The sequence below is a fragment of the Callithrix jacchus genome, chromosome 7 (genome assembly GCF_049354715.1).
Source record: "Callithrix jacchus isolate 240 chromosome 7, calJac240_pri, whole genome shotgun sequence".
Lineage (NCBI taxonomy): Eukaryota > Metazoa > Chordata > Mammalia > Primates > Cebidae > Callithrix > Callithrix jacchus.
The window spans coordinates 55794517-55816914 of NC_133508.1; the positions used below are offsets into that span (position 1 = coordinate 55794517).

At 51.3% G+C, this 22398-nt stretch overlaps 2 protein-coding genes across 4 annotated transcripts in view; both read right to left on the minus strand.

Moving 5' to 3' along the window:
- ALDH4A1 (aldehyde dehydrogenase 4 family member A1) overlaps positions 1 to 10137 on the minus strand; it is a 31821-nt gene extending 21684 nt beyond the window's left edge. The window contains exon 1 of the mRNA XM_009000525.5: positions 10044 to 10137. Coding sequence (XP_008998773.3) covers positions 10044 to 10105 — 62 coding nt within the window. The 5' untranslated portion in view covers positions 10106 to 10137. The remainder of the gene's footprint in view (positions 1 to 10043) is intronic.
- Positions 10138 to 11837: 1700 nt separating this feature from the next.
- IFFO2 (intermediate filament family orphan 2) overlaps positions 11838 to 22398 on the minus strand; it is a 52366-nt gene continuing 41805 nt past the window's right edge. For all 3 annotated transcript variants that reach the window (XM_003733353.6, XM_035307937.3, XM_035307938.3), the window contains 4 exons: positions 19402 to 19522; positions 18847 to 18939; positions 17836 to 17966; positions 11838 to 16172 (listed from right to left, as the gene is read on the minus strand). In XM_003733353.6, the coding sequence (XP_003733401.2) occupies positions 16067 to 16172; positions 17836 to 17966; positions 18847 to 18939; positions 19402 to 19522 (451 nt within the window). In that variant the 3' untranslated portion in view covers positions 11838 to 16066. The remainder of the gene's footprint in view (positions 16173 to 17835; positions 17967 to 18846; positions 18940 to 19401; positions 19523 to 22398) is intronic.

Sequence of the window (22398 nt, forward strand, 5' to 3'; positions counted from 1 at the left end):
TGGTCAGGAAATAAGCAAGGTAACTGCAGCTGGTGAGCATGGCAATGAGTAAAGAGGGCGCAGGGGGCTGCTTCAGCCAGGGTGGCCAGGGAAGACCTCTCTCAGGAGGTGACCCTGACACAGACCCAAAGGAGGCTTGAGAGGAACTGGGAAGAGCATCCCAGCTAGAATGAGGCAGAAGGAGGGGATGAGGGGCCTGCATGGTTGAGGCAGAGGGAGAGGCAGGGGCAGGGGGCCATCAAGATCCTGGCAGGAAAAGTAAGCATATGGGCCCTTCTCCCCGCTCCCCACCGATCTCCACCCTGGACGGCAGGTCTGCACCCCCACCCCCACTCTGCCTCCAGCGACGTGAGCACAAGGGCCCTTCTCTCCCCTCCCCACCGACCTCCACCCTGCACCCCCACCCCCACTCCACCTCCCACTAGCTGTGTGACCTTGTGCAAGTCACTTGTCCGGAAGCCAGTTTCCCTCTGTAAAATGCTGATACCCCCTCATGGGGTTACTATGAAGATTTGATAATGATAAATAAATTAAAATCTTCACTGCCCTCTTCCACCTACTGTCACAGGGAGATCCGAGAGGCAGCCACGAGTCTCCACAGTCCTTCAGGAAGGGGCAAGGCAGTGTCAATCCCCTGGGACCATCTGGAAGCTTCTGACAGGGACCCCAGCTAAGCTCCTGACCATGCAGTCCAGCCACACTTCGGGGCCTCAGCAGCACCACACCCACCAAAGATGGTGAGCCAGATATCACTATCAACTCTTTCAGCCGAGAAGCTCGACTCTAAATAACTAATGAGTCTGTTCCAGCCCTGCTTGGGAGTCCAGTTCCTGGTGGACAGAAAAAGCACAGGCCTCAGAAGCAGACAAATCTGAAAACAAAGCTCACACCTGCCCCATGACCTCAGCGCATTCTTAGAAGGAGTCTCTGTTTCCTCACCTGGAAAATGGGGATAGTACTATTGAAAAGAGAAAAATAGCTCAGAGCAGTGTGAGCGATGTGAAGTATGCAAAACATTTCAGGGCCAGGGACACAGGAATACTGGACTTGAGTCATGCCCTGTGCATGCATGCCCAGTGGCAATTATTTCAAGGCATTTTGTTTCTGACTAGCTGCCTCATGCATTATCTTCATGATCCTGGAAAGTGTCACACAAAGAACAATGCATGGCCATTCAGTGGCTTACATGTTTTTTTGGAATCAGAGTCTTGCTCTGTTGCCCAGGCTGGAGTGCAGCGGCGCAATCTCAGCTCACGGCAACCTCTGCCTCCCAGGTTCAAGGGATTCTCCTGCCTCAGCCTCCGGAGTAGCTGGGATTACAGGTGCCCACCATCACACCCAGCTCATTTTTTGTATTTTTAGCAGAAACGGGGTTCGAACTGCAGACCTCGAGTGATCCACCTGCCTCAGCCTCCCAAAGTGCTGGGATTATAGGCATAAGCCACTGCGCCCAGCCAGTGGCTTAATTTAATATAAATTTTTGGTAAAAGACTTAGAAACTGCCTCTTTCCCCCCGCACCTTAAAAGCCCAGTCACTGCAGCTAATCAGAGTGTATATTCAGGGTAGCTTGCATCCATGCTCCCTAGTGACCATCCTCAAGTTCTGAGCTCTAAACTCTACACTTAATCCTACTCTCTGAATCTCACTATTTAAGGTTGACATGGTGCACCTTGCAGGGTCATCAGGAGAGTTAAACCTGTTGGCCTTTCCTCGCCCCTCATGCTCTTGCTTTCCGAAGAAAATTGTAAAGGTCTCAGAATGCTATTTCACTAGGTCAGGCTTTCAAAGACAAATGGCGTCCCAGATGCCCCCCAAGAATCACAGAATCACAGCCTCACGGGGGGGCCAGGTACTCAGCAACTACTAGAGGAATACACAGCATCATAGTCCATCCCCAGATTAAAATGTAGTAGGCTGGGTGTGGTGGCTCACACCTGTAATCCCAGCACTTTGGGAGGGCAAAGTGGGGAGATTGCTTGAGGTCAGGAGTTCAAGACCAGCGTGGCCAATATGGTGAAACCCTGTCTCTACTAAAAATAAAAAAAAATTAGCTGGACTTAGTGGCATGCATCTGTACTCCCAGCTACTCAGGAGGCTGAGGCAGGAGAATCACCTGAATCTGGAAGGTGGAGGTTACAGTGAGCCCAGATCACGTCATTGCACTCCAGCCTGGGCAACAGAGCAAGACCCCATCTCAAAAAAAAAAAAAAAATGTAGTAGTGTCCAGTTCTCCTTTCTCCATCCCCTCCCAGGAAACATCAGAGACAGCGATCCTGCAGGCCTCCCTCCCGCTTCCACGGGGCAGGTGCCCAGATGCACACTGTGACCTCAGGATTACATGTCCCCATGGCTTTCTCTGTGCCTGGAAGTCTCCAAGCACTGGCCCAGCCGTCCGTCCATCAGTCTGAGTGTGGCGTGGAGAACAGACAATGCTTCAGAGTTCAGCCAGAGTCAAATGCAGCTAAAAATGGCCTAGGGACTCCCATCAATGTTTCCTTTTTTTTTTTTCTTTGTTCATGGACGATTTTGGACTAACAGGAGTCGCTTCCACTGGCTGCTCGGGTGAAGGCAGAGATGAATCATTCACAGGACTTAGGGCTTCTATGAGGATCTATGAGGACCTTCTTGGCAGGATGGCACTCCTCATCCATTCATGCATTCATGCAGTCAGTACACATTTATCCCACATGGCAAGGATGCAGAGAGAAATCAGATCAGGTCAATAACAGCTCACTCATTTATTTAGCACACATGTTCCAAGCACCCAGCAAGTGCCTGGCTCTGGGAGGCAGATATGAATCCAACCCAACCTTTCTCAGAGTATCTCTCAGTCTTCCCACTTAGGGAACGTGGCACAGGGCAGAGTCTAAATCTGACTCAGGTTTCCCTGACAATCTGCAGTGCCCTTTCTGCTTGTGGCCTGGGCCTAAGACCTCAAGTTGGCCCCCCTCACCCTCTACAAGTGGGATCTGATCTCCAAAGGCCATGCACGTTTCACCTCCTGCACCAGGAGCTGTGGGCCAGCCAAAGCAGCTTCAGAAATCTACAGAGGGAAAAACTGAAAAGACACAGAGGGCCCCATCCAAGACACCTGGTCCAGGTCCTAGACACTTTCACCTGGACTCACGCCATGCCAGTCCCGCTCCAACCTCCAAGTCATTCAAGTCCACACGGCAACCAAAGTTAGCATGTTGAAAATCTGATCATCAGAGAGATGGCACAGTGGGGAGCTCAGTGAGACACTACTCAGTGGTTTCTCATTCCGTCTAAAATAAAAACATCAGAATCCTTAACAAGCCTCCAAATGCATTCTCCGTCACCCTGCCCCATTTGCTACAATCCAGCCATCCCAGTCTTTTCTGGGGTCCCCTCTGCTTGAGATGCCCTCCACTGGTCCAGCCTCACACAGCCAGCATGGGGCTCCGATCGGATCCTCTTGTAGCTCTAGACTTCTCTGGAAGCACTAGTGACACAACCCTATTACAGATTTCCGACTGACCATCTGTGCACCCGCTGGGCCACAGGCTCTACACACCAGCCCATATCCATTCCATTCACCACCAGGCACCCCAAGCCTAACGCACTGACCAGCCGTAGGAAGCACCTAAGGCAAACAATCCATTCGCGAGTGGTGTCAGAGCTGACACCGGGCCCCCAGGACTGGACTCCAAAGCCAGTGCCCTTCTGCTAACACCTGGGCTGGACACAGACCCCCTGGGTTCCCCAGTGGCTAGGATGAGGGGTGGCCAAGGCCAAGGAGAAGAGCTAGAGAAAGGAAATTCTCTTTGCTTCATTCAGCCTCCTGGCTTTGCCAGCTGTTATCTGGGGCCTGATAAGGCTAATTCTCCCTATCACTGAGATAAAGGCAGCACCAGGTGAGCAGAGAACGTGCAGGGCAAGGGCGGGGCCAAGAGGGAAAGAAAGGCCCCGTGGGGCGCTAGGCACAGTGGCACACGCCTGTAATCCCAGCACTTTGGGAGGCCGGGACGAGTGGATCACTTGAGGTCAGGAATTTGAGAACAGCCTGGCCAACATGGTGAAACACAGTCTCTACTAAAAATATAAGAAATAGCTGGGTGTGGTGGTGCATAGCTGTAATCCCAGATACTTGGAAGGCTGAGGCAGAAGAATTGCTTGAACCCAGGAAGCAGAGGTTGGAGTGAGCCAAGATCATGCCACTGCACTGCAGCCTGGGCAACTGAGTGAGACTCTGTCTCAGGAAACCAGAAGGGCCCGAGGCCCGGGATGAACTGCTTCAGCCACCGCCCAGCAAACACCAGGGAACATTTGTTAAGCACTTGCCACCACGTGCAAGCAGTAACCTAAGTGGGACAGGACCATCTCACAGAATCCACCACACAGACTATGAGGGAGGCATGACAGGTTGAGTGTCCCTGATCCAAACACCCAGATCCGAAATCCTCCAAAATCTGAAATGTTTTGAGTACCGTGACCCTCAAAGGAAATGCTCATCAGAGCATTGTGGACTTTAGAACTTGGGAGTAGGGATGCTCACCTGGCTCAGCAAATTTTCCAAAATCCCAAGAAGTCCAATAACTAAAATACTTCCAGCCGGGCGCAGTGACTCACACCTGTAATCCCAACACTTTGGGAGGCAAAAGAGGGCAGATCATTTGAGGTCAGGAGTTCGAGACCAGCCTGGCCAACATGGTGAAACCCCATCTCTATTAAATATACAAAAATTAGGTGGACATGGTGGCATGTGCCTGCAGTCCCAGCTACTTGGGAGGCTGAGGGGGGAGGATGGCTTGAGCCCAAGAGGCAAAGGTTGCATTGAACTGAGATCTCGCCACTGTACTCCAACCTGAACAATGGAGCAAGACTCTGTCTCAATAATACAAACCAGAAGATAAAACACTCTGTTCTCAAGCATTTCAGATGAGGGATACTTGACCACAGAATGATCTGTTTATGGATGAGGTTCAGAGTTACTCACTCCTGGCTCAGGGTCACGGCTCTTGAGTGACAGAGCAGGATTTGAACCTAGGTCTTCCTTACTCGAGACTTACAGTATAGCTGAAGCACCTGGAACATCTCAGAGGCCCATGGTCAGGTGGAGCTGATGGGACATGTTAATCCTCCTCACCATGTGGCTAGAATTCATTTCCCACCTGGGCAAAGAGGCTGCCCCAAGATGGGCAGTGACTTGCCCAAGGTCACTGGGCTGTCTACTGGCACTGCAGCTCAGCCCAGGGACTCTTCACTCCATGCCAGGCCTCTGCCAGGAAAGGAAAGGTGTAAGAATAAGGAGGCTGCAATAAAGGGAGAAGTCTCCTCCATGCCCTGAGGAGAGCAGGGTCAAAACCCTAACGGAAGGTCGGGCGCAGTGGGTCAGGCCTGTAATCCCGGCACTTTGGGAGGCCAAGGTGAGAGGATCACTTTAGCCTAGGAGGTTGAGACCAGCCTGGCTAACATGGTGAAACTCCTTCTCTACAAAAAAATACAAAAATTAGCTGGGAGTGGTGATGTGTGCCTGTAGTTCCAGCTACTCGGGAGGCTGAGGTGGGGATGACTAAGCCCAGGAGGTTGAGGCTGCAGTGAGCTGAGACTGTGACACTATATTCCAGCCTGGGCAACACAGTGAGACCCTGTCACAAAAAATAATAATAATAACAGAAGGGGTTTTGCACCTGGGGTACTTAATTGGAATAAAGGGAAGAGACTGAGGACCATACCTCCCCTCCCGCGACCATCCTTCACTGCTGGGGACCCTGCTGCCTTGATATTCCTGATGGAGGAGGATTACTCCGGGAAGCCCACTGGTGGGAGAGGGGGATCACCATAACAGCAGCAGCATTTACTGAGTATTCCCAGTGCTGGGCACTCCAAAGTGCTTCTCACGTATGAGATCATTTAACCCGCAGGACAATCCTATGCAGTGACTACTACTATCATCTTTATTTTCCATATGAGAACATAAGGGAGCACAGAGAGGGTGAGTAACCTGCCAGGAGCCACAAAGCTGCCAAGAGTCGGAGCCAGGATCCAAGCCTTTCTGTGCTCTGGGCTATCTCAACAGCAACTGCTCAACACCTACTGTGTGCCAGGCCAGAGGCGGGGCATAGGAGGCACACTGCTCCCAGGAGGGCCACTGCCAAGCACTGCCTCAATGGCACTTTCGCTACTTTAGAAGTGTGGTGATAGTCATAGGTTTTAATTATTCTTCCACTCAAATACTCACAGAGCACACATTCAGTACCAGGCACCCAGGAAACCACCGGTCACATCACCACTAATTCTTGCAGCTACCTGCTAAGTGGCTGTTAATACGATCATCCCCATTTTGCAGACGAGGATGGTGGAGGACAGAAGCTACCTTGCCAAGGTCTCAAAGCACTCGATGGGTTCCCTGTGGTGGCCAGAAGGATGTTCCAGGCCAAAGTCACTGCCCAGTCCACTGGTTGGAGGCATGAGGAATTCAAGAGCTGAGAATGTCTAGGGAATAATGGGAAGTGCCAGCGCCCCCCCACCCCCCCACCCCCACCCAGGGCAAGCTATGGCCATCCAAGGTCCAGGCAGACTTCGATATTTTGAAAATTAAACCATCAGGCAGACTAAGAAGAGTCTGAAATCACACAGGATCATTGCAGGGGACAGGGTAGTAGTCAATTCCAGCCCACAAGCCCCCTGAGGTCAGATGGGCTGAGCAGGAGTCACACCTGGGTTTGGCATGAGGAGGAGTAAGGAACAGAAATTTCTTATAAGCCAACTACATGCCTAGGCTGGCTTGGTTGTTTGTTAAATTTCTATATAAATCTGTATCCTGCGTGTTTCCAAAGAAAACTAGGAACATGAATGGTAAAGTGAATTGAGAAAAGAACAGGAAGTCAGCTTAAAGGAGAAAAGAGGCAGTCCCACGGGAGGCCTGGGGTTTGCCAGCTCAAGGCCTTGGACAAGCTTGCCTTAATTTCCATGGGCCTCAGTTGTTTCATCTATGAAATGGGGTGGCAACCCCTACATCATGGGTTGCTGAGAAGCTGAGTAAAATAATCCACATAAAAGGTAAATGGCAGTCATTGTCACCAGCCACCATCCCTGGGCCCACCTATAAAGGCCACATGTTTGCAGTGACTATCCTGAGGCTGGCTGTGATAAATATCGGTTGACAAGGAAGGGCTCACATGGTAAATTCATTCATTCCCTAAGCGTTTTGCCAAGGGCTTACCACGTGCCAGACACAGTTCCAGGGCCTGGGAAAATACTGGAAGGCAGACAAGTGCAGAAAGGGAAAAACAAGCTACAATAAATTTCTTGTAGACGAGCTTGTTTCTATGGGGTTTTTTTTAAAGCAGATATATTCATGAAAAGTTAAAGGATATGAATCAAAATGTTAACAGTGGTTACCTCTGTGTGGCACAGTTGCCGGTGATGGTTGTATTTTTTGCTTTCTCTGTACTTTTCACAACTGACATGTATTAAACAAAAAGAAAACAGATATAAAGGGTATTTTTAAAAACTGGCTGAGATTCCCAGCACTCAAGGCAAAAAAGGAAACACTAAGAAACATCTCCCATAGGCCGAGTGCGGTGGTGGCTCATGCCTATAATCCCAGCACTTTGGGAGGCCAAGGCGGGCGGATCACCTGAGATCAGGAGTTCGAGACCAGCCTGACCAACATGGAGAAACCCGTCTCTACTAAAAATACAAAATTAGCCAGGTGTGGTGGCACATGCCTGTAATCCTAGCTACTCAGGAGGCTGAAGCAGGAAAATTGCCTGAACCCGGGAGGCGGAGGTTGCAGTGGGCCGAGATCACACCATTGCACTCCAGCCTGGGCAACAAGAACAGAACTCCATCTCAAAAAAAATAAATAAATAAGAAAGAAAAGAAGAAACATCTCCCATACCCGTTCCTCAAAAGCAGCAGTTTTTCTCAGGACTAGAGTTTTACCCGTAAGACACTGAGAGATGTCACTAAAAATCCCTGAAACGGTTTCTCCATAAATGCAGACATGGGATGTCACAGGTGAGCCCTAAATGTTAGTTGAGTAAAGGAACGAGCGATCAAATACCAAACCTGCTCCCCTAGAGCAGTGGCTCCCAACCAGAGCTAATTTTGTCTAGGTCACATCCAGCAATGTCTACAAACCTGTTTTTACCATCAGGGCCAGGACTTCTTTTAACTGTCAGGGCCGGGGGTGCCGCTGGCAAGCAGTGGTAAAGACCAAGGGGCTGCTAAACATTCTACAGTGCACAGGACAGACACCACTGCAACAAAAATGTAGCCCCAAATGCTCACAGTGGTGAGGTTGAGAAATCCTGCCTAGGGCATCGGGCCAGCAGCTGCATCAAAGAGGTAAGCTGAGCCCAGGGAAGCGGTTGCAAAATGCTCTTTCTTTTTCCCCTCTCAATTCAGGAGGCCTCATAATTCAGAGCATGAATCTGGATTTAGACCAACTGTAATTTCAGTTGTATTTCTCTGCCTTAAATGGCAGATCATTTCCCATGATACTTATCAGCACAGTGTGGTGCTTGATTGCTTGATAATTATTACTGTTATCATGGACTTTTCTTTTAGAACACAGATTGCTTTCTACTAGATATTGGAGGGTTTTTGCGTCTAAGCTTTTCTCCCCTATTAAGCTGAAAACTCCTCAAAGGCCCTGGGTAAATTCACTGGGTACGCCTCACCTCCAGAGTGTTTGGCAGAGCACCAGCTCACAATAGGCACTCAGTAAACACAGGACTCTACAAGCCCACCTTCCTGGGTCTCAGAGTGCAGGGAACACCTGCAAATGGGATTTCACACCAAGTATGGTAAGGTGGCCCCAGTCTCAGCCAGCAAGAGGAACCCTTCTGTCCAGGTCCTCTTCCTGCGTCCTTTTCTATTCCCTTCCCACCCAGACAGGATACACAGCAGTGTTGAAACTCATTTGTGCTCAGGGCACCACCCTGCCATCCCTTGGGGGAAGGGAGAGAGCCACTGATTAACCCAGAAAGGGCACAGCTCATCAAGAAAGACACAGCCACTAACAGCCCCAGGGGTCAAGCAAACAAAACTCACATGGGAGGGGGAGCTGATCCCCAGGTGGACAGCTCTACCAGACAAGGAGCCCTTCTGGGGCAGGGTCTGTGTCCCATCTACCTCTCCAAACCTAGCTCAGAGCTGGAGGGGCTCTGGGAATATTTGTCATTGAGTGGGCAAGGGTCCAGGCACCCAGCTCCACGAGGTCAGGTTTGCAAATCTGCGTTTGCAGGGCAGCTCCACCCCTGAACTGCTCCTGTGTTTCTTCATTATTTAGAATAATACCTGCCTCAAGGGAGTGAGAAGTTTACATAGAGATAATAATAATGATCCTGGTAATAATAACCGGGCGCTGCCTAAGTGCTGGGTACTGTTCAGTGCACTCCTCATGTATTAGCTCATGTAATCCTCATGGTAAGACACCTGCCGAGTGCCTGACCAGTATTTGGTTCATTATAAGCACTCCATAAATATGATTATTCCACCTACAAGAAAAAGGGAGTCCCTCTTTTCCGTCCAACATTTAACTTGGAAAAAAAGCCGGGGGCAGGGGCAGGACGGAAAAGAGAGAGGTAGAAATCCTGGTAGAAGGAGGAGAGGAGGACTCGGGGAATCTGGCGCGGGTTGGGGGCACTGAACGGGAGACGAGGGTGGGGAAGTGAGATGTGTGGTGTGCTAAAAATTGAGGTGCCCCTCGGGGGAAGCCAGCAAATTGCCAAGACCCAGTATTAGGAGTGAGGTGAGTGACTACGGAGGCTACTTTCCGAGCGAGGGAACTGGCGGGGCCCTCGAGGCACCCTACCCAGTCGCAGGATTCAGGAAAAGGGGTCCCCTCGCTAAAGGAAGGTACTACCTGAGGGAGACGGAGGGAGGAGGCTAAGAGATAGTGGGAGACAGGCCTGGGTGGGGAGCGGAGAGGACCCCCTGAGGAACTCGGCGGTGACAGGAGCAGCTTGAGGGCAAGGCAGGGAGAGAATGCGGCGCGGGGGACGCCAGTGCCTCCCAGGTTCCCGGGCCCACGCGCGCGCTCGGGCCGCCCCAGGCAGTGCTCACTCACCCGGCCCGAGTCCAGGGGCGGGACAGCAGGGCGCGGCGGAGCGCGGGCGCCGGCAGCAGCATCTCGGGATCGCAGTGGGGTTGTTGGCTGGATTGTCAGCCCGGGCGAGGCTAGAAGGCAAGGCCCGTCTGGAGCGCACCACCTGCACACCACCTCGATCCGTGGGGGGGAAACGGATCACCCCTACTGTCCTCCGAGCTCGGGATCAGCCAAAGTCTCTCTATATTTAGGTTCGGCTAATAAAAAATATCTCTATGCGGCATATAGGGGGCATTACACAACGCAGGGCAAGGGAACCCGAAAGCGAAGTCAAGAAAGTCATGCGTTTTCCCCTTCTTTCTTTATGGTATGACCGGGGGGAGAGGGCGTGAACCCCGTCGACCAATCAGAGTGACACATCAAAGCTTCTAAACCAATCAGCGGGGCGGTCCTGTTGCAACCTTCCAAAGTGGGGAAGAGAGGGGCTGAAGGAGCCAATTACATAATCGGAATGGGACAAGTGCTGAAGCGGGGCGGAAGGATTCGTTGCGCCCGGCCCCCAGGGGTCACGCCCCGGGTGCTGCGAGACTGGGTTCTTTCAGACTACCTACCAGTGGCGAGTGCTTGGCTGGAAACCTGTCTGCTACCAGACTCCTCGATCCCGCAGGGCAACACCGCGGCCAGCCCCTTGCCTCTTCCCGGTGCCTTTCAGCTTCTTGGCCAGGACCCAGCCGCCCTCCACCTACCCGCCAGGCGCGGGGCCGACCAGCTTCCCAGCTTCCTTGCAGATTACGATCAATGCAAGATGAAACCCAGGCTGGCCAACGCTTAACTTTTCCTTTAAAGCCTTTGGCCGTAAAACCAGTTGTTACTGAGCCTTTTACCCACATGTAAAAATTTCAGCTTTCTTTGCAAAAAGTTGTTTGGTAAACACTCGAATGCTATTTAAAACTCCGGATTCTGAAGTGTTCTCTGATGACCAGGTCTCCGGGACCCAATCTATTTTACCTAATGTTATGTTTTTCCTTACTCTCTATTCTGTTTATATTTCCTCCAGCAGCATGAACTGGGCACCTGCTTAGGAGTCACTGCCGATGCTGATTCTGGTTCCTCCGTAGGGCACCAGGCCGGCTACATATCCTTTCCGCACCTCAGTTTCCTCATCTGTAAAACAGAGGTAATAACACACAACTCAAAATGCCCCCCCGATGTTAGGCCACTTCTTTTTCTCCAGATTAGACCATTTAAGATACTTTGGGGGAATTTAAACACTTAAATGAAAGGTAGGAAAGGGAAACCACGTAAGTGCCAAGTATTAGGAATGGCGAAGAGCAAACTGGAGTTGGTGGCGGCTGTCTTCATCTTTGGAGAAGACCCTGGACAGGTGGGCTCAGTTCACATTGGGGCAATGTTGCCCTGAACATGCCTATTAACAAGAAAAACTGGAACATTGGATAGTGTCAAATCCAGGGCTTGGGAAGGTGGCCTCCTGTGGGCACATTGGAAAGCCTGGAGGAATGGGGGCTTTGTGATTAAAAAGACTTCAGTTCCAAACCAGCCCAAGCCAGTTACTCAGCCTGTCATCTCAGGTCCTCTCCTCCCCTTCAGTAAAATGTGTGTCATGAGTCCTGCTTTATCATCTTCCAAAGATTTATTGTGAGCTACAAATGTAACAGGTGATATGAAATCCTCTATTTTATGGCCAAGAAGCTAATGAGTTTATTTGAGTGTTTCTGTGGCCCTCAGCCCTCTCACCCCTCCCCCACCACCAGATCCATCTTCTACTTAAAAACAAAAACAAAAAAGCACCATCAATTCTAAGACATTTCACTTTATTTAAAAGAAGCCAATATACAGGATATAAAGGGCATGATATTTACAACAGTACAGTAAACAGGTTGATTTCCAGTAGGATCAGTAGTCTTTCAGTGAGTATAAATGCCCCCACTTCCCTGTGATGCTAGACCCAGCTGGCAGACAACAGCAACAGTGGGGCAGGATGGAACCATGGGTATAAAGTCTCCCTGGACGGGGCTAAAAATCAGGTAGATGCAAAAACGTCCACAAGGGGTCTTGCAGGGGAGGGCCTTGCCTGTTTCCCAGAGAGCTTGGGAGGGAGTGGTCTTGGTGAGGGATTTGCCCAGGACTAACACACAGCTCACCCTAAGCCTGGAAATCTTCCATTCATAAAAAAATCCCTTCTAGAGAGATTCTGGCTTTACCTGCACCCACCAAGCCCCCTCCAGACTCCCCACTCCAGGAGAAATCTCTTCTAGAGCCAGAGCTCAGTGTCTCAAGGGGGAGGACCCCAGTCCCAGGAAACTCCCAGCACCCTGATCCCTCCCCCAGGCCCCTGCAGGGAACACAGCAAGGCTTGCAGCCCAGGCTCAGCCCGGGCTGGGTTATGAGCATCTTTTGCTATTTCCAGTCCTTCTCTGGCTGCCTGACCACCTGGACCCACAAAGGCCCAGGCTCCAAGGAAGTCGTGTGCTCCCACCGTCCCCCATGCTCTACTGCCGCCTAACCCTCTCCCAACAACACTGGGCTGGAAATGGATCTTGGCAGACCAGAGTCAGAGTAACTAATTAATCAGAGCCTATCCTCCACAGCAGAGCTTGTCCCCTCCCTAGTGCCCCCTTGTCCCTTCCCCCACTCACCTCACTTCTGAATTTCCTGCAGCCCACCCTCCCCCTCAGATCCCCACTCAAGACTTCCAAGGAGCTGAGGGGTCAGAGGAGAGGAGAATGGGGTGAAGTGGGACCTATACTCTGCTGAAGCTGCTTATGGGTATGGATGACCAGAGTGAGGAAAGAAGGCAGGGAGAGGGGAACTGGGTTCTATTCAATCCAGCAACAACATGTGCCGTGTCTCGTCCACAGAAAAATGCTGGGCTATCACAACTGCCTACCCTAGATTAAAAAACCCTTCCTTTCACAAAAATAGATGAGAGTCTCTTGCTTTATAAATAGATTACATTTAGCTTAAGTTACATCTTATATTCTCCCCTACCCCACCCCCCATCCTCCCATTCCAAGCTTAAGTGATTTCCTTCTCCCTAGGTCATCTGAGCTCCACCCACAGTGTTAGTCCACGATGGATTGATTGATCCTTCAGGGACCTCAAGACAAGAAAGAAAACTGTGTTGGCTTGCCAATAATTTTTTTCTCTGTTCAGAGTCTCAGAGGAGTGAGTGTGTATGTGTGTGTGTGTGTGTGTGTGTGTGTGTGTATTTATTTCACAACCAACCAGGGAGCCAAAAGAATGCTAGTCTTCCTATCCCTCCCCAATCCTCTGTTTGTATAAAACCCCAAAAAAATAGGAGACAGAGGGCAGCGCAGGAGAGCCCATCTGAGAACAATTCTAAAATACCAGTGTCAATATGACACTGGGCTTAGAAATAGAAAGTCAAAATGAAGTATTTACAGCTTTACAAAGGATGGACCAATTTGTCCCCGCTAGGACTGGTGCTGCCCCAGCGAGCATTGGGGTCTTTCTTGGCAAGCTGCGGGCTCATGATGAGGGGACAAGCAGGGCCCACTGGCAACTAACTGAAAAAAACCATGTGGTAGAGAGGCACGCAGTCGGGCAGGCCAGACCCAGGAACCAGCCCAGGAAGCAGGCCTATCACACCCTGGCTCTCCCTCTCCACCCAACTGCCTCAAGTCCTCACTCCCAAGAGGAGAGCCGATATTAAAAGCCAGCAGGAAGGGCCTCTTGGGTCAGGATCTCTTTCTGGCTCCTGCAATGTTCAAACTCCCTAGAGTACCCTAGTCCTCAAAGACAAATGGCCTATGTATACAAGGAGGAAAGCAAAACCACTTATTACCAGACACCGGTCACCACAGCAACCTGAGTTACCCTCCAACACCAACACTGCTGCCTTGCAGTCTTAACTCTAAAGATATGTCTGTCACCCTCCCACCACCTTGGGGAACAACCCAGGGCTGGCTTCCACGCTGCCCATGGAAGTCCCACACCATGCCCTGGACAGAGGAGACCTGCGAGGGTGGACATTTTCCTGCCCTCGTGGAAACGGAAAATCTTTTTAGCAGCTGAGGTCCAAGCCCAACTGGCTCTGATAACCTTTGGTTAAAATAAAAATTCAACAACAATAACGACAATAACCAGGTGTGTTTGAACCCTGTAACCTTTAGGACATGGGTCAGTGAGGAGGAGAGAGAAGGGCCATCTCTCTTCCAAAACCATTGCCCCTCCAAGTACCTGCCAAAGGGAACTGTTTGGCTAACAAGAGATGCTGACTATGGAAGCCTCACAGCCAGACTGCCACAGGGGGCCCGCCGGAGGCGTCCCCAGCAAAAGAAAACAAAGGAAAAAAACTCATGACAAAGGCCACCAAATCGTGACAAATTATATCACACGAAGTCACGAACACATTCTCACACACACTCTCTCTCGTTACATATATCTATTATGTACAGAATTTTTAAGACTGTAACACAGGTGGGGGAAACAGAAAAGAGAGAAGACCCTTAAAGGCCATGGAACCCTGGGGACCACGATCCCAGTTAAACCCAGAGCCCCCTCCTCTGCCTCCAGACAAGGCAGAGAGACAGGAGTTCCAGTCCTTGGGCACATTTTGCTACTTTGACTATAGGGAGCTCCCAGGACAACAAAAAGTTAAAATCAGCAACAGACCCACTGCAGTGAGTACAAAAAGAGGTTTAAAAATAATAATAAAGCAAAGCCTGCTCAGCTGGCTGCAAGCTGAGATGTGCGGGGAGAGGGGAGGGTCACAACACAGTGCCCTTCAGCTCAGGCCCACTTAAGCCATTCAAGTCTTGGGGGATGCTGGCTCAGATCAACACCCCGACTGGCCAGTGGAGGGAACTGCTGAAAGAGGCTTGTGTGTGTCCAGGAGCGGAGAGAGGATGGCCCTCACTCCAGCTCCTGCCCTGCCAGCAGCCCACCCTGCCTCTCTCCTGCCAGCGGCCAAAAGCAGGCAACTGCCACACAGTCCTCACCCAAGGTGGGTAGAAGGGAGCAGAGACCAGACCCGGCCCCTTCAGACTTTCTCATAGAGAAATTACAGATCTCTAACCCTCTATTGTTCGCTGGCGAGGCAGGGAAGAACATCAAGTTATCAGGGCAGTAAAAGATCCCCTCCATCCCTGCCCCTGCCCTGAACCCACAGAGGCCGCAGAGAGCAAGCGGTCAGGCAGGCCAGTGCCATGCGGGAACCCAGGGCTTGTGACCAACCTCGGCCAAACCCACACAGACCACCCTCAGCCCGGCCTCCCTCCAGCTCCAGGAGAGGTCCTGCCTTCCACAAGGATATAAGGCAAGCTGCTTTTGTTGTTTGTTTTGTTTTTTGCATAGTAGTTTAAACACAGTGAGGCCCCGCCTTCCCCTCACAGTGCCTTGTCCCTTCAACTTTGCCACTCCATCCCCCCACAAGAAAATGAAACATTTGTCTTCCTTCCCTTCTTTCTACTGGTCTCTCCTTCAGAGAGTGAGAAAATTGGGGTGGTCCATACCCAGGCCCAGAAAGTTTACATAGGCAAGCGGCTCCTTCCTGGGGGTCGGCACAGCACCCCAAGCCCCCCGGCTGGTCTGGGCTGGCTCAGGAGGAAGGGAGGGGGCAGCCCATGGCCAATCAGAGGAGCAGGTGGGACGGATGGCAGAAACCACATTACATTACACCCGCTGGCCCCGCCCTCACCTTAGAATTCTGTATAAAAACACCTGCTAGGAATAATTCTTTGGAGCTCAAAGTGGCTCAGCTTAAGGGAGAAGGCACAGTTAACACTGCAAAGTCCGCACAGAAGTCTGCATTTGTAATGTGGAGAACAATAGAAATTGACAGCACCATTCCTTGGGTGGGTGGGGAATGGGGACGGGGCACCCGTTGGTGGTGTGGAAGGAAGGAAGGAAGCAGCAGTCCCTCGGGGCCTCCAGAGAAGGGAGGGCAGAGAAAGTCTGTGTGGTGTGGCTTCGAACCCTACTCCAAGGGGCCTTCTTGGACCCTTGAGGAGAGGGGGCAGGGCCCCATCACCAAGACCAGCAGGCACGCAGGGCCTCAGTCATCAGCTGACCATGGGCTCCACATCCGCCTCCCGCTCGAACTCATCCTGGATCTCGTCTGTACTTCCTGAGTCGCTGCTGGCCACGGAGCTGGGGGACGGTGAATTCCTGAGAAGCACAAGAGGATGGGGAAACTCAGAGAGCAGCCTGGGGCCCCTGAAGGGCCAAGGAATGAGAAGGCCGAGCCGCCACCTCTATAATATCTCCCCTCAGAGAGGCCTCACCCTGACCTCCTACCCTCACTCAGCTGTCCTTAGGATACTGTAAGCTCATGAGGTTACCCTGCACTGGCCCTACTTGGTCTAGGTGTGTTGGCTTCTCTAGAAAGAAAGCCCCTTGGGAGCTGGACCGTGGATCAAGCTTGGCTATTACCCTCCAAGCACCTCACCCAGGTCTGGGCACATAGAAGGTGCTCAGTAAACCCTGGCTGACTCAGAGCTCGAAGGGAGGCCACACAGGATATGGGTAACATCACTGGGCTGGAGTTCTAATTCTATCTCAGATGAGCTGGGGGTGGGGGAGCCTGGGCAAGCTGCTTAACCTGCCTAAGTGTCTGCTCTTCCATCTGAATAATGGACATAACAGTGGGTTCTGGGGGTTTGAGGAGTTAAAGGTCTGACCAGCAAGGCCACAGCCCTGCACACAGATCTGCCCCTGACAGAGCTGTCCCTCCCTCTTGGACAGTAATGCAGCAAAACGAAGAAAACAATGACAATGTATTTGTGCTGTGTGATAAGCATTCTCTACATATTAGCTCATTCTCAGCCTGGCTGTCCCCCAACAAGGCTGTGTGTCCTTGAAGACAGGGGTTCTGTCTTTGTGTGCCATGCCCAACACATGTGTCTCCCGGGGACAGGCCCTGGGTTGGAAGAAGGTGATATAGTTTGGCTGTGTCCTCACTCAAATCTCATCTTGAATTGTAGTTCCCATAATCCCCACATGTCGTGAGAGGGACCAGGCAGAGATAACTGAATCATGGAGGGCACGGTTTCCCCCATCCTGTTCTCGTATAGTGAGTTAATTCTCATGAGATCTGATGGTTTTATAAGGGGGTTCCCCCTTTGCCAGGCAGTCATTCCCTCCCCTGCCACCCTGTGAAGAGCTGCCTTCTGCCATGACTGTAAGTTTCCTGAGGCCTCCCCAGCCATGTGGAAGTGTGAGTCCATTAAACTGCTTTCCTTTATAAATTACCCAGTCTCAAGCAGTCTTTCCTTTTTTTTTTTTTCTTGAGATGGGGTCTTGCTATGTTGCTATGTTGCCCAGGCTAGTCTCGAACTCCTGGGCTCAAGCGATCCTCCCACCTCAGCTTCCCAAAGTGCTGGGATTACAGGTTTGAGCCACCACCCAGCCTCAGGCAGTTCTTCATAGCACCATGAGAACAGACTAATACAGACAGGAGAGGAAGGGAAATCGCTGCCTACAGACACTCCAAATGGGAGCATATCCTTCCCACCTCCTCTGCTCCCCAGTTCAGCAGAAAATAAGGCTTAAGCTTTTTGAGGGCCCTACCGTCTTGCACAGAGCAGGTCTTTGACCTGTATCTATTGAATCAACAGGGGCAGGGTGGTGGTGGGACTTGCATGAGATTAGATATGTAAGGCATCTAGCACACAGGTGTGTCAATAGTCACTGGACGGATGGATGGATGGATAGACAGATGGGGAGAGAGATGGGTTGGGAGCATGAAACATGGCCAGGCTGTAAGCTGCAGCCTCAGGAGTTTCCCTCCAAGGACGCCATAGCTGAATCCCCTGGGAGGATGGGCAGTTACCTGTCTGCAGAGCCTTTGATGAGCCGGCGGCAGGTCTCCATCTGCACATCCAGGCCTCGCTTCATGCTGCACATTTCCATGTACTCGTGCAGGTGTCGGTTCATGTCGCTCTTGGCTGTGGCCAGCTCCAGCTGGGAGGAACCAACAATGAATAAGAGTGAGGGCAAGTCATCCTCATGGCAGAAGCCTTAGCAACCTCCCCTCCTGGACTCCTCAGGGATGGCGCCATGCCATCAGGACCCTGCCTTCTGGACATCAACCTCCCTCACCCTCTACTCTCTGCACACAGGTCCCCGTCCTCTAGAACTCCTTCTGTCCAAAGGGGAATGGTTGCTTAGCAACCCCAGCAGCAGCCTGGCTCTGATACATCCCACCCAGTTGTGAGAACTCAGCATCGCTGGGCTCCTCTATCACAAAAATCCTGAAGTCTTTTTCATGTTTCTGACCCTTGTCCTCTATGAAGTGATACTTCCTCTAGGAAAGGAGCTGGGCTTGCCTTTCTCCTGCATAATTGCGATGACTGTCATTTATAGAAGTGATCACATGCACAGCCTCTGAAGCCAGACAGAATTACACTTCAATGCTGCTTCCTGGCTGCAAGGCCTTGGGCAAGTCACTTGGTCTCTTCCAACCTCATCTCCTCCTCTGTAAAAGGGGTGCATGGAGCCTACTGCATAGCGTAGAGGTGAGGATACCGGGCATCCTCAGCACCTAGTGTCACTCTATATCACTCCAGTGTCAGCTCTGTGGTTATTATGGGATCATCTCAGCTATATAATTTTTTTTTAATTCTTTGAGGCAGGCAAGCATCATCACCGCCATTTGACATATTAGGAAACTGAAGCCCTAAGAAGAATGTGACTCACCCCTGAGGTCTCCTGACTCCCGATCCTGTACCTGCCCAACTCTACCAGTCCCTGTCCATGACATATGGCCATTTGATCGCCAGGATCTCAACCGTGTGGACTTCAGGAGAGCATCACGAGTGGGCTCCACATCCCGAGCCCTCACCTCAATCTGTCCTATCGTTTCCTGGTACTCCTTGTCTCTCGTCTTGAAGAAGGATTCAGTCTCATGGATCAAGTTGCCCAAGTTTTCCTCTTGCTGGGGAAATAGAACAAAGGGGAGAGTTTATTTTATTTATTTATTATTATTATTTTGAGACGGAGTCTTGCTCTGTCAACTAGGCTGGAGTGCAGAGGCATGGTCTCAGCTCACTACAACCTCTGCCTCCTGAGTTCAAGTAATTCTCCTGCCTCAGTCTCCCAAGTAGCTGGGATTACGGGCGCATGCCACCAGGCCTGGCTAATTTTTGTATTTTTAGTAGAGATGGGTTTTCGCCATGTTGGCCAGGCTGGTCTCGAACTCCTGGGCTCAGGTGATCAGCCTGCCTCACCCTCCCAAAGTCTGAGATACCAGGCATGAGCCACCATGCCCAGCACAAAGTGGACAGTTTAGCTGGGTGGTGAGGGCTATAGGAAAATAACAGGGCTGAGGGATCATTCAAAGGAGGTGCCCCCCAGGCCCCTAGTCCCCGAGCTTTGGGAAGCCAGGCCCTGGGCTCACCTCGCCCTGTAGGTCAATGGTCGGATTACAGTTGGTGAAATCCTCCCAGAGCAGCAGCGTGTCTTCATTCTCTTCCCACGTCAGGCTGTCACAGTCATCGTCAAAGTCAAAGGTCTCTCGCCTATGTGGATGACAACAGAGGGCATGAATGAACAGAAGCCAGGCTTCAGGGATACACACAGGGGACAGAAAGGGGCAGCTGCCCAGTGGGCACACATCTTCAAGGCTGTACTCAGAAAAGACAGGGTGGTAGCCAAAGGGGACATTCACCTTATACAAAAGGAGTTTAACTCTTTTAAAATGCAGAATGTATTTATGTATTGTTTCTACAATTAAAAATGTGTATTTATTTTAAATGTCAGGCTTTAATTGGGACTAACGATATTTTCCTCCAAGTCCAATCTCACAATTTTCCTCACTCATTTAACAGCTATTTCTTGAGGCCCTAGTTTGAGTGAGATGCTCATAGTATCTTCTCTGCAATTGGGAAAGGTTGGTATTATTCCTGTTTCACGGATGAAGAAACTGTGGCTCAGAAAGGATAAAGCCACATAGCTAGCAGGTAGCAGAAACGGGCTAGCATACCAGAACTTTCCGTTTCCTACAGCATCAAGACACTCCCCAAGCACCATTAGGTGCTGGGCACTGGACCAGCCACTCAGCATACAGCAAAATGCAACACCCTCAAAACAATTCCACCCTCAAAACAATCCTGTGAGGTAAGCATAACTATCATTCCCATTTTACACGTGAGGAAATGGAGGCTCAGAGGGATTCAATGGCCTTCTAGACCGAAACATGCTAGAAATGAGATTTGAATTCAAAGCCTGGGGGGCATCTAGGCCTCCCTGCTGGCTAGAACTGGAAGGAAGCTGCCCAACCCTGCGGGTTTCCCTGGGACTAAGGGGCCTCCCAAGATGCACTGGTCACGCTTCCTGGAGGAGAGCCACATACCAGCCCATCCCACACACGCCTCTTTCCAAGGGGAAGACTGCGTCTGTAGGAGGGATATCACTTGAGCCAGTGCATCGACAGCACAGGACGGTGTGGACCCTGTCTCCAGGCTGCCATCCCAGGGATCCCCCCATTGCCTGCACTCCCTCAACTCCTTCCTGGATCCTCCAGGGCAATCAGTGTTCCCAACGGACTGGGTTGGGGACTGGGCAGGTTCCAAGAAGAATGTCTGATAAAAAGCTGCCTCAAGGCCGGGTGTGGTGGCTCACGCCTGTAATCCCAGCACTTTGGAAGGCCAAGGAGGGCGGATCATGAGGTCAGGAGATGGAGACCATCCTGGCCAACATGGCGAAACCCCATCTCTACTAAAAATATAAAAAATAATTGGGCGTGGTAGTGGGCACCTGAAGTCCCAGCTATTCAGGAGACTGAGGCAGGAGAATCGCCTAAATCCGGGAAGCGGAAGTTGCAGTGAGCCGGGATTATGCCACTGCACTCCAGCCTGGAGACAGAGCTAGACTGTCTCCAAAAAAAAAAAACTGCCTCAAGCGCCCCCTGCAGTCAGGGCCGGGCCGGCTCCCCTGCAAAAGCCATTCCCACAGGAGCCCATAGATGGCTCTGCGAGTTCAGGGACCAGAGCTGGGAGGCGGGTGCTGGAGAGGGCCATGTGGCCGGGAGCTGCTGGGGTCCAGCCATCACTGCATCACACACATACACTCGACTCCTGACTTCACTTCCTTCCCAGCGTCTGGGATCTGAAGAAAGCCCCAGCTGAGGGACAGGAAGCCAGGAAGGACAGGAAGACTGGCAAGAGAAAGGACTCGGAAGAAGCCCCGCTTCGCAAATCTGGAGGGTGGGGCTGAGGAGGAGCCTTGGCCCTGGTCGGGGAGAGCTACAGGTTCCCCTCTTCTTGGTCTGAAGCCCAAGCAACTGACTTGGATCAAAACAAAACACAACCCTAACACCGCTGCATTATTGAAACACTTCATCAGATCCGGCCAGGGGCAGCCTAGCTAGGGCCCTGCCCATCACTGGCGGAGATGTCTGTCCGTGGGAAAGGCCCAGGGCCCCGCCTGGGGTGGGGTCAGGGCGGCCCACACAGAACTGCAGAATGCGGCTTGGGGGTGATCAAAGTGATCAGAGCTTTTGTTGTTTGTTTTAACTCAGGTGACTTTATAACCAGCTAAACCTAATTCCAAACTGAACCCCATTCATCCCTGTCAACACCGTAGCGCCCGCTCCTGCAGCTGGTCTCACCCGACTTGGATCTGAATCCTCTTTCTACACACTGGAGCCTTTGCCCATGGGCCCCTGGCTTCCACTCTGGTCTGTCTTCCTTTGTAGCTCACCCCATTCCTGGTCGACTTGACAATGCCCTGGGGACTTTATAAAAGCAGGGACAACAATCTCTTCAGATAAGTCTTTTAATCCAGCCACATGGACCCAGCCTGGGATCTCGGGGACATACAATCCTGTCTTAGACTCAGAAATGCCCGGGGCAATGTTCAGAAAACCTAGACCCAACCACTGGTTCTTTTCAAAAGTGCTTCTTGGCCAGGCGCAGTGGCTCAGGCCTGTAATTCCAGCACTTTGGGAGGCCACGGTAGGCCAATCACTTAAGGCTAGGAGTTTGACCAGCCTGGGCAACATGGTAAAAACCCCATCTCTAGTGAAAAAATACAAAAAAATTTAGGCAAGTGTGGTGGTGCTTGCCTGTAGTCTCAGCTACTTGGAAGGCTGAAGCAGGAGAATCACTTGAACCTAGGAAGCAGAAGCTGCAGTGAGCTGAGATCACACCACCACACTCTAGCATGGGTGACAAAGCAAGACTCTGTCTCAAAAAAAAAAAAAATCCCCTCTTGACAGGCAGCAAAAGATGAGAATATGAGATGAGGGGGTGTCAAAAGATGAATTGAGAATCTAGGGTCTCCTTATCACCCTCAAATAGCAAATCCTCAAAACACAGCTCCCATCTCAGTTCTGTTTCAGGGGAATGGCGGGTCCAGGAAGCATCAAGCAAAAGAGTTCCTGTCCCCACCCACT